The sequence below is a fragment of the Suncus etruscus genome, chromosome 2, assembly GCF_024139225.1.
Source record: "Suncus etruscus isolate mSunEtr1 chromosome 2, mSunEtr1.pri.cur, whole genome shotgun sequence".
Lineage (NCBI taxonomy): Eukaryota > Metazoa > Chordata > Mammalia > Eulipotyphla > Soricidae > Suncus > Suncus etruscus.
This window is the reverse complement of record NC_064849.1, coordinates 104,000,670-104,014,736: the sequence shown is the minus strand read 5'-3', so window position 1 is coordinate 104,014,736 and position 14,067 is coordinate 104,000,670. Positions and strand designations below refer to the sequence as shown.

The following is a 14,067-nucleotide window of genomic DNA, read 5'->3' as shown; positions in this document are numbered from 1 at the left end:
TATACATATCGATGTCCATAGAGGTTAAACCAAAAGAAAATACTAGAAAACAAAAGATATCAAATGTGCATTGTTTGAAGAATAAGAATTGTGAAATGACCTTCATGTAAAAAGTACTATATAGATTTAATGCAGTCCCCATTAAAAATTCCATGCAAAGATGTTCTTCAGGGACTTGAAGAAAATGTTATCAAAATTTGTATTGTATCATAAACCTACCCCAAATAGTCAAAGCAATTATGAGAGGAAAAAAATAAAATGAGAAGTACTGCATTTTCTGACTCTATTGCTTTATAATTTATAGTGATGAAATCTGTGTTATATGGAATAAAAACAACTCACAGACCAAAGGAACAGAGTTGAGAATTCTGAGATAAACTCTCAGATATATAGACAGTTAATTTATGACAAAGGAAATAAGTACATGAAATAGAGTAAGAAAAGTCTCTTTAGCAAATAATGTTGGAAAAATTGAATAGGGATATGTGAAAAATAAAACTCATGTCATTCACAAAAGTTAATTCAAAAAGTTAACTCAAAGTGAAATAAAGATCTCAAGATTAGACTAAAATCTATAAAACATGTTGAATAAAACGGAGGTCGAACTCTCTAGGAAATGGACCGCAGAGATATCATAAACAATTTAACTCCAGGGGCAAAGAGAACAAGAATAAACAATAGTATTCTGCAGAAATGAACCACAGAGCTGTCTTAAACATGTTCAGGAAGTAGAAATCTCCAGGAAATGAACAACAGAGGTGTCATAAAAATTTTGACCCCAAAAGCGAAGAGAACAAAAATAAACAATGGTACTACATCAAACTAAAGGACTGGAGAGAGAATAGCCAGTAATGTACTCTACTTGCACACAGCCCATCTGGGTTCAATCCCTAGCATTGCATATGGCCCTCCAACCCCCATATGGAGTGATTCCTGAGAACAGAGCCAGAAGTAAGCCTTGAGCACAATTGAGTGTGACCCCAACCAAATAAAAATACATTTAAAAGGTTTGATGGCAAAAAAAAAAATGGACTAAAATAAATACATCCTACTGAGTTGAAAAATATTTATATACAACACATCAGATGAGGAATATATATAATACATAGGGTTTATATATAATTTATAATATATAGGATTTATAAAGTACTCACAAAGATCAATAACAAATATCTAGTGACCTTATTCAAAATTGGAGAGAGAAAATGAATATACATTCCCCCAAAGAAGACATTCAAATGGTTAGTAGGCATATGAAAATATGCTCATAATTATTTTTATTAGGATAAATAAAAAAATAGCTGTCAGCTATGTGATCAGCAATTATCAAATACCAGTGGGAATGGCATATATCAAAAAGACTGGAAACAACCAATGTATCAGGGATGTCATGAAAAAGAAACTGTCAATTAGTTAACAGGTTTTATTTTTGGTTTGGGAGTCACACCCAGTGTTGCTCAAGGTACTGCTGGCTCTGCACTCAGGGCTCATTCTTGATGGTGCTTGGGGGACCATATGGAATGCTGGTGATTGAACCCAGGTTGGCAGCTTACAAGGCAAACACCCTACCCGCTGTGCTATCACTCCAGTTCCACAATAAGTTAACAAGTTTTCAAAAGAAAAATCAAACCAGAAATATGTGATTTGTTTGTGAGCTCAGGGTGTGTGTGTGTATGTGTGTGTTAATCAAAGGGATGTGGGAACACACTGCTCAGCAGAGCTTATAAAGGGATAAAAATCTCTGCAGTACAGTAGGGGAAACTAATTCATCTGGAAACTGCTCTTACCAAGCCAGAGAAAAAAATAGAATTAAGTTAGAACAAAGGAATTATTCTAGTAAGAGATGGAATGTGCCAGAGAGGAACCTCATGAAAAGAAATTCTAATTATATTATTATTCTACTCAGCCTTTCTTCAGCCTACTTTATTTCTATGAAAGGCAAAATTCAGATACTTTTATTGTTCAAAATAAATCTCCTACTTTATTTTTCACTTCAACTCTTGTGATTGATTAAAATTTATAGGAAAAATATTAATATTAAATACCAATGGCATACAAATAAGTTCTCTGATAATGGTACTAGTTTTATACCATTTATGTTGCTTGGGTTAATTTTTTATATAATTAACATAACAGTATATTTAGAAATACAGCATAATTTAATACTTGTATATATTGTGAAATAATTACAATAAATCTTTTTTTAAATATATTTTTTATTTAAGTAACATGATCATAGTTGGGTTACAGTCATAACCAGAACGCCCCCCCTCACCAGTGTAACATTACCCCCTACCCTTTCTCATCTCCACTTTTTTCTGTTGTTTATTGTAGTAAAATTCACCATACATAGTTCCAATTCCTTTGATAAAATTTATAACATTATTTTCCGAGTAACGGTCAAATGTTTCTGTGCTATTAACTACAGTCACATGGCATCCCCATTACTTCACTACTTTAAAAATATAAGTCTATCCCATTTGACCCTCTTCACACATTTTTTCCCACCTCCTATACAATCCTCACTTCTGGAAGGCAAAAATCTGTTCTTTCTTTCTCTTAGTTTATAGTTTTATTTGATTTATATTGTTTAGCTTTCACATATATTATGATCATATGGTGTTTGTCTTTGACTTTTTCACTAAGTATTGCAAAATTTTATTTTTTAATAACTAAATAGGTTACATGCACACACACATACACACTACATATCCCATCATTTTTATACATTTATCTACCAATGGATATATAGGTTATGCTACATTTTGGTTAATATGTATAATGCTGCAATAAACATAGAAGACATATCTTTTCTTTTTTAATATAAGTTACCTTATCTAAAGACCATGTATCACACAGTTGACATAGTTTATCATAATGCATTTCTTTTCAGGTAAGTAGAAGCAAAATTTAAAAAAAATTAAAGAAATAGAAAGAAAAGAAGAAAAAGAATGAAAGAAGAAAAAGAGTACAGCAACACAAATATGTGAAAATCACTGTATCTTGCAATGGGTCATTAAGTTATTGTCAGAGGCTTATTATGCTCTTATTACTATTGATTATTTTGTTACCTCATTTGTTCCTGAATATTAGGTAGCTTCAAATACACTATGGAATATAAATTGGTGTGTTCCTATGGGATTACAGTATTAAACAAAAATGGGGGTCTTGAGAGCTCCAGAAATCCCAGCAGTATTGCTGAACTTTTGTGTGGCATGGTTTTCAGCTGCCAGACCTTCAGGAAGTACCTAGAAGATAGAGAAAGGGATGGATAGAAGCTCACACTCACTCTAAAAATGTTCTGACTATGTCAACATATCTGGAGTTTTGGTTAGACTAAGACCTCTGTAAAAATCCATAGTTGAGTGGTGTAGCAGGTCCATTGGTGAAATGGAAATCCTAGATGGTGCTTGCAGCCAGCATGGCTTCAGCAGGACAGGAATTCAGCCTACCCTTTCTTCCCAAGATTTCCAGCTATCAGCTATGTGGCATGTATAACCACAATCTTTTACTGCTTGGTTTACAGCTCTTTCAAGAACAGATTTTGTCTATGGAGCTGACTGAATGCAGGGATGGTGAATCTTTGTGAGGAGTGGTTTTGAGATTATATCTTCTCTAATTTTTAAGAAATACAAAGAATGGGCACAAGACAAGGCTGTCCTCTCTCACCACTCCTATTCAACATAGCACTGGAAGTACTTGCTATAGCGATTAGGCAAGAAAAAGATATCAAGGGAATCCAGATAGGAAAGGAAGAATTCAAGCTCTCACTGTTTGCAGATGACATGATACTCTATTTAGAAAACCCTAAAGACTCTACCAAAAAGCTTCTAGAAACTATACATATAGCAATGTGGCAGGTTACAAAATTAACACACAAAAACCAATGGCCTTTCTATACACCAATAACAATAGTGCCACGCAAACTCAAATATCTTGGAATCAACTTGACTAAAAATGTGAAGGACCTATACAAGGAAAACTATAAAATTCTGTTCCAAGGGAAAAAAAAAAATTCTGTTCCAAGAAAGCTGAGAAAGCTTCTCAGCTCCACTTAAGCTGAGAAGCTTCTGCACCTCAAAGGAAATAGCAGCCAGATACAAGAGCCACCCACTGAGTGAGAGAAACTATTCACCCAATACCCATCAGATAAGGGGCTAATCTCCAAAATATACAAGGCACTGACAGAACTTTACAAGAAAAAAACATCTAATCCCATCAAAAATGAGGAGAAGAAATGAACAGACACTTTGACAAAGAAGAAATACAAACGGCCAAAAGACACATGAAAAAATGCTCCACATCACTAATCATCAGGAAGATGCAAATCAAAACAACTATGAGGTACAACCTCACACCACAGAGATTGGCACGCATCACAAAGAATGAAAACAAGCAGTGTTTGACGGGGATGTGGAGAGAAAGGAACACTTATCCACTGCTGGTAGGAATGCCGTCTAGTTCAACCTTTATGGAAAGCGATATGGAGATTCCTCCAAAAACTAGAATTCGAGCTCCCATACAATCCAGCTATGCCACTCCTAGGAATATACCCTAGGAACACAGAAATACAATACAAAATTCCCTTCCTTACACCTATATTCATTGCAGCACTATTTACCATAGCAAGACTCTGGAAACAACCAAGATACCCTTCAACAGATGAATGGCTAAAGAAACTGTGGTACATATACACAATGGAATATTATGCAGCTGTCAGGAGAGATGAAGTCATGACATTTTCCTATACATGGATGTACATGGAATCTATTATGCTGAGTGAAATAAGTCAGAGAGAGAGAAAGTTGCAGAATGGTCTCACTCATCTATGGGTTTTACGAAAAATGAAAGACATTCTTGCTATAATAATTTTCAGGCACAAAAGAGAGGAGAGCTGGAAGTTACAGCTCACCTCATGAAGCTCACCACAAACAGGGATAAGTTTAGTTACAGAAATAACTACATTGTGAACTATACATTGTGAACTATACATTGTGAAGATATACATTGTGAACAAGGAGAATGTATGAGGGAAATAGAAAGCCTGTCTAGAGTACAGGCAAGGGTTGGGTGGGGAGATTTGGACATTGGTGATGAGAATGTTGCACTGGTGATGGGTGGTGTTCTTTACATGACTGAAACCCAAACACAATTATATATGTAATGAAGGTGTTTAAATAAAAAAAGTAATACTAAGAATGGGGTTAGTAGATTATTATATTTCTTAATTTTGGAAATTCTCTAGACCATTTTCCACAGTTGGAAATTTCCCCATACTACAACAATTTTCTTTGCACAAGTTTTTCTTTTTTGAATATCACCACTGACACTTGTTATTTCTTATCTTTTTATAATGACCATTTTATAAGGTTATATTTCATTGTGCTGTTGTCATTAACATTTTTAATTGATTTGTATGCCTCTTAGTTTGGGGGATTACCACCATAAAACCAGTCTAACGGACACCTCCAATTCTGTCCAGCAGAGCTAGTCATAAAGATATTATTTTTAAAAAAAGTTACCAGATGTAGAGAACTTTTTCATGTGCCTTTTGGCCATTTATGTTTCTTCTTTGAGGAAGTGTCTGTTCATTTCTTCTCCGCACTTTTTGATGGGGTTAGATTTTTTCTTGTTAAGTTATGTCAGTAACTTGTAGATCTTAGAAATTAGCCCCTTATCCAATGGATATTGGGTAAATAGTTTCTTCCATTATGTGGGTGGCCTTTGTATTCTAGTCACTATTTCTTTTGAAGTGCAGAAGCTTCTCAGTTTGATATAGTCCTATTTGTTTGTCTCTGCTTCTGCTTGTTTGGAGACTGCTGTTTCATCCTTGAAAATACTTTTAGTCACAATGTCATAGTATTTTAACTACATCTTCTATATACCTTATGATTTCAGGTCTGATCTATTTGTATTTGACCTTTGTGCATGGTGTTAGATGGAGGTCCAGGTTTGTTTTTTTTTTTTTTTTTTTTTGCATGTGTCTGAAAGTTATCCCAACAACTCTCCATTTTTTTTCTCCTAAGGATTACTTTAACTATTCTTGGATGTTTATTGTTCCAATGAATTTTATGAGTGTTTGATTAACTTCTTTGAAGAATGTCATGGGTATGATGCAAATTAAAACAACTATGAGGTACCATCTCACACCACAGAGACTGGCACACATCACAAAAAAACGAGAACAATCAGTGCTGGCAGGGATGTGGGGAGAAAGGAACTTTCATTCATTGCAGGTGGGAATGCTGTCTAGTCCAGCCTTTGTGGAAAACAATATGGAGGTTCCTCAAAAATCTGGAAATTGAGCTCCAGTATGATCCAGCTATACCACTCCTAGGGATATACCCTAGGAACACAAAAACTAAATACAAAAATACCTCTGCATACCTATATTCATTGCAGCACTATATACAGTAGCCATACTTTGGAAACAACCAAGATGCCCAACTACAGATGAGTAGCTAAAAAAACTGTGGTACATATACACAATGGAATACTTATTAAGCTATCAGGAAAAATGAAGTCATGAAATTTTCCTATACATGAATGGACATGGAAACTATTATGCTGAGTGAAATAAGTCAGAGGGAAAGAGATAGAAGCAGAATAGTCTCACTCATCTATGGGATTTAAGAAAAATAAAAGACAGTATTGTAATAATACCCAGAGACATTAGAGATGAGGGCTAGAAGGACCAGCTCAAGATATAAAGCTTACCACAAAGAGTGGTGAATGCAGTTAGAGAAATAACTACACTAACAACTATCATGACAATGGTAGTGAGTGAGAGAAATAGAATACCTGTCGCAAGTACGGGGAGAGGGGTGGAGATTGGGGGCATTGGTGGTAAAAATGTTGCATTAGTGAAGGGGCAGTGTTCTTTTCTAATTTAAACACAACTACAAATATGTTTGTAATCATGATGCTTAAATAAAGATATTATTATGAAAAAAAAGAAATTTACCAGATACTTGAACTACTGAAAATAGTGAAACTATGCATTGAGCATAGACCTGACTGATTCAGACCTGCCAAAAAATAGAATTTTCCATATGCTGTCTTTTCTTCTAAGTGTCTCCCATTAAATGATTTAGATGTTAATTTTTACAAATACCATACATCCAAACAATAAATAACATCATTGCATTTAGGTTTCTATTTATATATTGGAAACAATCACACCATTGCTGTTGCAAACCTTTTATTATGAAAATCACTTTTCCATTTAAGTCAATAAAATACTCTTGTAGAAATAATCACAATAGAGACAAGACTAAGCAGAGAACTAAAAGTCTAGATATTGGTGTCAGATAGACCATGGTTCAAATTCCAGCTCTTTGTATCTCATGATGACGGTTAAATAACTTCACATATGACTACCTCAGTTTTCTCATCTAGAAAATAGGTACAATAATGAGATAGTCTACCTCAGTCTACCTTCATAAGTAATCAAAGAGATAGTCACCTACAGAGTATCCAGGCAGTAAAAATTACTCAATATGTGTTTCTCACTGTCCCATCAGATAAACTTTAGTGGGGTTATTTATAATATGCATATTCATATTTATAATATGAATTAGTATCACTAAAAATATAATCAGTCTTTTCAACTCTTATCAAGTTTTTTAACTCTTACATATTTACTTTTATGGATTTTAGGTTTTTCCCTAGAGGTAGATCGACTGCAGACTTTGCAGGAAGGGCTGGAAAATGATGATGTCCAAGTCCATCTGAAGATTTCTTCTAAAATAGCAAAGGTAAAGATTCAGAGGTATGGCAAAGGAACATAAAGATGATTCTGAGTGATTTGCATAAGTGGGAAACTGTATATACCTCATTGTAGAGGGGACCAACCAACCAAATCCTTCAAGCTACTCCTGTCAATTAATAAATCTTGCTATGTGTGGACAACCATTTCCAACTATTTTTCTCTGAGAAACTTTGTGAACTAATGACCCTTCTAAGATGAAAGGTGCAGAGGGATATAGTGGAAGAGTATATAATGGTGAAGTGAACTATCTTGAGGATAAGAATAATTTTCTTAATTTTCAAAAGCCTTTTATGGAAAGTAGTTGTTCTGCAAAGAAAGAATTCTATTCAGTATATTTATAAAGAGTCTGCTGGCTGCTGTATTTATATTAGAAAATAAAATGAATGAAACTAGTAAGGTCTGGAGAAAACAAAAAATCCTGGTGCAAAATTAAATGGCTTACAGGGGTCTCAAACTCAATTACCTGGGGGCCGCAGGAGGCAAAGTCGGGGTGATCCTTGAGTGCAAAGTCAGTAGTAAGCCTTGAACATTGGGGGGTGTGACCCAAACAACTAAAACAAAACAAAACAAAAAAAGATTCCTCTAGGGCAGGGCCACAAAATGTTGTACGGGGTGGGCCACGAGTTTGAGACCCCTGACTCAATCACATTGACTCAATGTGATGTTAGAAAGACAATAAAAAGGCGATCAAAATATAAGAGAGAAATCAGTTGGAGAGGGCCCGGAGAGATAGTACAGCGGCGTTTGCCTTTCAAGCAGCCGATCCAGGACCAAAGGTGGTTGGTTCAAATCCTGGTGTCCCATATGGTCCCCCGTGCCTGCCAGGAGCTATTTCTGAGCAGACAACCAGGAGTAACCCCCTGAGCAACACCGGGTGTGACCCAAAAAAAAAAAAAAGAAATCAGTTGGAGAATAGAGAAGATATGTCACATGACTATTTTTTCTGAGTGAAAGGAGCTCAAAAACATGATTTTCATTTGCCTTTTGTTTTTGTGGGGGGGGGGGGGTTGGGGTCACACCCGGCAGTGTTCAGGGGTTATTCCTGGCTCCAGGCTCAGAAATTGCTCCTGGCAGGCATGGGGGACCATATGGGGCACTGGGATACACGATGACCTCCTGCATGAAAGGCAAACGCCTTACCTCCATGCTATCTCTCCGGCCCCTCATTTGCCTTTTATTCCTAAACTAATACCTACTCTAACATGAGGGGGAAAGCAACAGGAAACTAAGAGTACAGTGTGTAGAATATTTGTCTTGCACATGACTGATCCAGGTTCTAGTTCCTATAATCCATATGGTCCCCTAAGACCCAAGTAATGAACCTTGAACACAGAAACAAACAAAAAAGTCATGTTTGTGTCCTATTGTATTATTTTATTATGGTGCAGCCATGTACTAAAAATCTGATTTGTCTGGGTGGGGTGAAGAGTCCCAGGATCATTTAGGTGTCCAGATATGAAGTAAGGTGGTTGATAATATGAGTCTTTCTGCTCGATTCTCAGATTTTGAGCAAATTCATCCCAAATGAAGAAATTCAGACTTTCCTGGAGGAAGTCCTCGATGGTTTAGAGACCCTCAATCTCATGTGTGCAAGAGCCTGTGGCATATGGATGATCACTGTCCTGAAGGAGCAGGGAGCCACTTTAGAGGATCAGGTGAACTGACAGTTTGACCATTAAGCAGAATTATAACATTTCTAAAATGCCAAGTTCATTGTCATTGTCCCACAAAGAGCAAGCAAGAGTATGCAGAGCTTCACTTGCAGACTCATGTCATGTATTAACATCCAAGGTAATGTTGATTAGCAGTCTCATTATTTTCACTGGCTGCTCCAGTGTGTGATCAGAAAACATTCCAGAAACCTGCTTTGACCAATGGCACAAGCTCTGAAACCATGGGTGTCTAGATTATGGAAAAGTATATTGTTAGATCTGGGAAGTAGAAAGTGATATGTCATTACCTTTTGAAAGGCAACTGAGGACCAGTGGAGTTTCTAATCCCACTACCCTCCACTGGCTGCTTTTTCATACAGTACAAGCTTATTTAATCGCGAGGAAGCCTGTCACTGGGGAGCTGACTGAGAGGAACCTTTTTGATACTTCCTCTCAGTGAAGAATTAAACGTGATCAATAGGTCTTAAATTAAGAAAACTTAGTTAAGAGGTCCAAGTAGGAAGCCGCTGAACTCTGCTGGAACTCAGATGCCAGCACCCCTATCTGCCTGTCTTCTGTCCTGTACTGCATTTTCGGCCTGGTTTCATCCTGTGTGTGGCTCATCTGTGGACGGCTCACCTTCCCTGGAGCCTTCCCTGGAGGTGAGTCTACATGCCCAGAAAGGGGAAGCTGCTGAACTTTGCTGGAACTCAGATGCCAGCACCCCTATCTGCCTGTCTACTGTGCTGTGCTCCCCATTTTTGGACTGATTTCATCTTGTGTGTGGCTCATATGCGGATGGCTAGCCTTTCCTGGAGGTGAGTTTACATGCCCAAAAAGGGAGGAGCCAGAGGAGTGGGGCCGCTCCACTTTGCTTCGCAGCCATGCATATCATTTAGCCAATTATTACAACCAAAACACGTAGAAAAACCCACAAGTGTCACAATGGGGAAACAACACAGGCCAGCACCAAACATAGAGAATGACGATGGCAACTCTGATGACTTGAACATGACCAACCAACTAATCAGTCTCTCAGATAAGGAGTTTAGAGTCGCAATATGGAAGTTGTTCAAATAACTCAAAGAAAGTGTAGAAGAGAACACTAAAAAGAATCAAGAGAATATGAAGACAGAAATCAGAAAAGTCCAAACTGAAATTTCAGGTCAAATAACAGGTCTGAAAAACTCATTAGAAGAATTGAAGAAAAATGACAAAACTACGCCTGCCCAGTCGGGCCCGACTGTAAAAAACTGTGAATGCTGCCTGTGTGTGTCTATCTACTATCCTGTTGTGTGAACCTCTTGGAAGTGGGCCGAAAAGAGGCTCCAGCAGAGCACTTGGGCTGCGCTTCGCTACGTGGCCCTGTGCTCCTTCTAAGAAAAGAACAACATCGCAACAAGAAGAAAAAATCACACTAAGAACTGTGCTGGATCACAGAAGCAAGCATTTCTCTCCAGACTCTCTTCTCTGCTGTGTGCTCGGGCCTAAGATTTGATCCAGTGTGAGGCTTCATCCACGGAGGACTCCCCTCCCTTAGAGGCAACTAGGCCCATCCAGAAAGGGCGGAGCCAGAGGAGTGTGCTACCTGCATCATATAGCCAATGAATACCACCACAACACATAGAAAAACCCACAATACAAGTGTGACAATGGGGAAACAACGCAGGCCAGCATCAGACATAGAGAATGAAGATGACAGTTCTGATAACCAGATAATGACCAACCAACTAATCAAACTCTCAGATAAGGACTTTAGAATAGCAATATGGAAGATGCTCAAAAATCTCCAAGAAACCATGGATCGAGTTGAACAGAACACTAATAAGAACCAAGAAAATATGAAGACAGAAATCACAAAACTCCAAACTGAAATAACATGTTAACTAACAGGACTGAAAAAGTCAGTAAACGAAGTGAATGACAAAATGGATAAGCTCTGGGACAGGGTATCAGAAGCTGAGAATAGACTTGGTGCTGTGGAAGATGAGATACATAACAATTCCATACAGCAGGAGAGATAGGAAAAAAAACTTAAAGCAAATGAACAGACAATGGAAAAATTAGTCAAAGAATGGGAACAAATGAAAATAGAAGTCAAGATAATATCAACAGAAACAACTTAAGAATCATTGGAGTCCCAGAGACCCAGGAAGAAAATTTCCAGGAAGAATCAATGGTCAAGAACATCATTAAAGAGAAACTTCCAGAGCTAAAGAATATATGTGATCAAATCCTGCATGCTCGAAGAGTACCAACCAAAAGAGACCCCAGAAAAACCACCCCAAGAAACATCCTAGTCACAAAGACAAATTCCACAGATAGAGACTAAATTCTGAAAACAGCAAGATAAAAAGGGAAAATTACGTTCAAGCAAGCATCCTTGAGCTTTAAAGCAGACCTATCACCAGAAACACTCAATGCCAGAAAGCAGTGGTGGGATATTGTGACAAGACTGAATGAAATGAATGCCTCACCTAGAATACTATACCCAGCAAAACTCACTTTCCAGTTTGACAGAAGTATACATGGTTTCACAGACAAAAAACAGCTCAGAAACTTTACAGACTCAAAACCAGTCTTAAGAGAAAAACTGAAAGACCTAACTTAAGACAAGACTAACCAAAAGATCCACCAAATTTCGATATAAAGATGGCATTAAATCCCAGGACAATTCTTTCTCTCAACGTCAATGGACTAAATGCACCAGTCAAGAGACACAGAGTGGCTAAATGGATCAAAAAACTCAATCCAACCTTCTGCTGCCTACAAGAAACACACCTGGATAGTCAGAACAAATATAGACTCAAAATAAAAGGCTGGAGAAAAATTATCCAAGCTAACAACACCCATAAAAAAGCTGGAGTGGCCATACTAATATCAGATAATGCAAACTTTATACTCAGGAAGGTTGTAAGGGACAAAGATGGACATTTTATATTAATCAAGGGGTATGTAGAGCAGGAAGAAATAACTCTCCTAAACATATATGCACCAAATGAGGGGCCAGCAAAATATTTAATACAACTGTTGACAAATCTGAAAAATAATATCAATAGCAACACAATAATTGTGGGGGACCTTATCACGGCTTTGTCAACAATGGATAGGTCAACCAGACTGAAACCCAACAAGAATATACTAGACCTGAGGAGAGAAATGGAAGAAAGAGGCCTAGTGGATATATAGGACACTCCATCCCCAGAAACCTGGATACACATTCTTCTCCAATGTACATGGGACATTCTCCAGGATAGACTACATGCTGGCACATAAAACATACCTCCATAAGATCAAGAGGATAGAAATTTTGCAGACTACCTTCGCTGACCACAAGGCTCTGAAATTATTTGTGAATTCCAAAGGGACTCAGAAGAAAAACTTTAACACCTGGAAGTTAAACAGCCTCATACTCAATAACCAGTGGGTCCAAGATAAAATCAAGGAGGAAATAAAAAGGTTCCTGGAAACAAATGACAATAAAGACACAAACTCTCAGAACTTATGGGACACAGCAAAAGCAGTACTGAGAGAAAAATTTATAGCTTTGCAAGCACACATCAGGAAGGAAGAAGGAGCTTACCTGAGTAGCTTAATGACACAGCTAATAGAACTAGAAAGTGCTCAACAAAAGGACCCAAAAATAGGAAGACAGAAGGAAATAACAAGGCTGAGAGCAGAAATCAATGAAGTGGAAACCCAAAAAACAATCCGAAAGATCAACAAAAGCAGAAATTGGTTCTTTGAAAAAATAAACAAGATTGATAGACCACTGGCAAACCTAACAAACAAAGAGAGAGAGAGAGAAACTTGATAACTCATATTAGGAATGAAAAAGGAGAGATCACTACTGATATGATAGAGATACAAAGGGTAATCAGAAACTACTTTGAGAAACTCTACGCCACTAAAAATGAGAACCTGGAAGAAATGGATAAATTCCTGGACTCTTATAATCGTCCACGGTTGAAGAAAGAGGATGTAGTATATCTAAACACCCCCATCACCATTGATGAAATTAAAACGGTAATCAAATGTCTGCCGAAAAACAAAAGCCCAGGCCCAGATGGATTCACTAATGAATTCTTTCAAACTTTCCGAGAGGAACTACTACCAATCCTGGCAAGACTCTTTCATGAAATTGAACAAACGGAAACACTTCCAAATAGCTTTTATGAAGCCAACATCACCTTGATACCTAAACCAGACAGAGACGCTACAAAAAAAGAAAATTACAGACCAATATCGCTAATGAATGCAGATGCAAAGATCCTCAACAAAATCCTGGCAAATAGGATTCAATGCCTCATTAAGAAGATCATCCACTACGATCAAGTAGGTTCATCCCAGGAATGCAAGGTTGGTTTAACATCCATAAATCTATCAACATAATACACAACATCAATAACAATAAAAATAAAAACCACATGATCATATCAATAGATGCAGAGAAAGCATTTGACAAGGTCCAACACCCATTCTTGATCAAAACTCTCAGCAAGATGGGAATGGAAGGAACCTTTCTCAATATAGTTAAGGCCATCTACCACAAGCCAGTGGCAAATATTATCCTCAATGGAGAAGAACTAAAAGCCTTCCCTCTAAATTCTGGCACAAGACAAGGCTGTCCTCTCTCACCACTCC

At 37.3% G+C, this 14,067-nt stretch overlaps 1 protein-coding gene across 1 annotated transcript in view; it reads left to right on the top strand.

Annotated features, from left to right (window-relative positions):
* The window catches only part of MROH2B (maestro heat like repeat family member 2B), an 84,432-nt gene that overhangs the window by 49,677 nt on the left and 20,688 nt on the right, over positions 1-14,067 (top strand). Inside the window, exons 30-31 of the mRNA XM_049769052.1 lie at positions 7,660-7,757; positions 9,274-9,426. Of these exons, the coding sequence (XP_049625009.1) occupies positions 7,660-7,757; positions 9,274-9,426 (251 nt within the window). The remainder of the gene's footprint in view (positions 1-7,659; positions 7,758-9,273; positions 9,427-14,067) is intronic.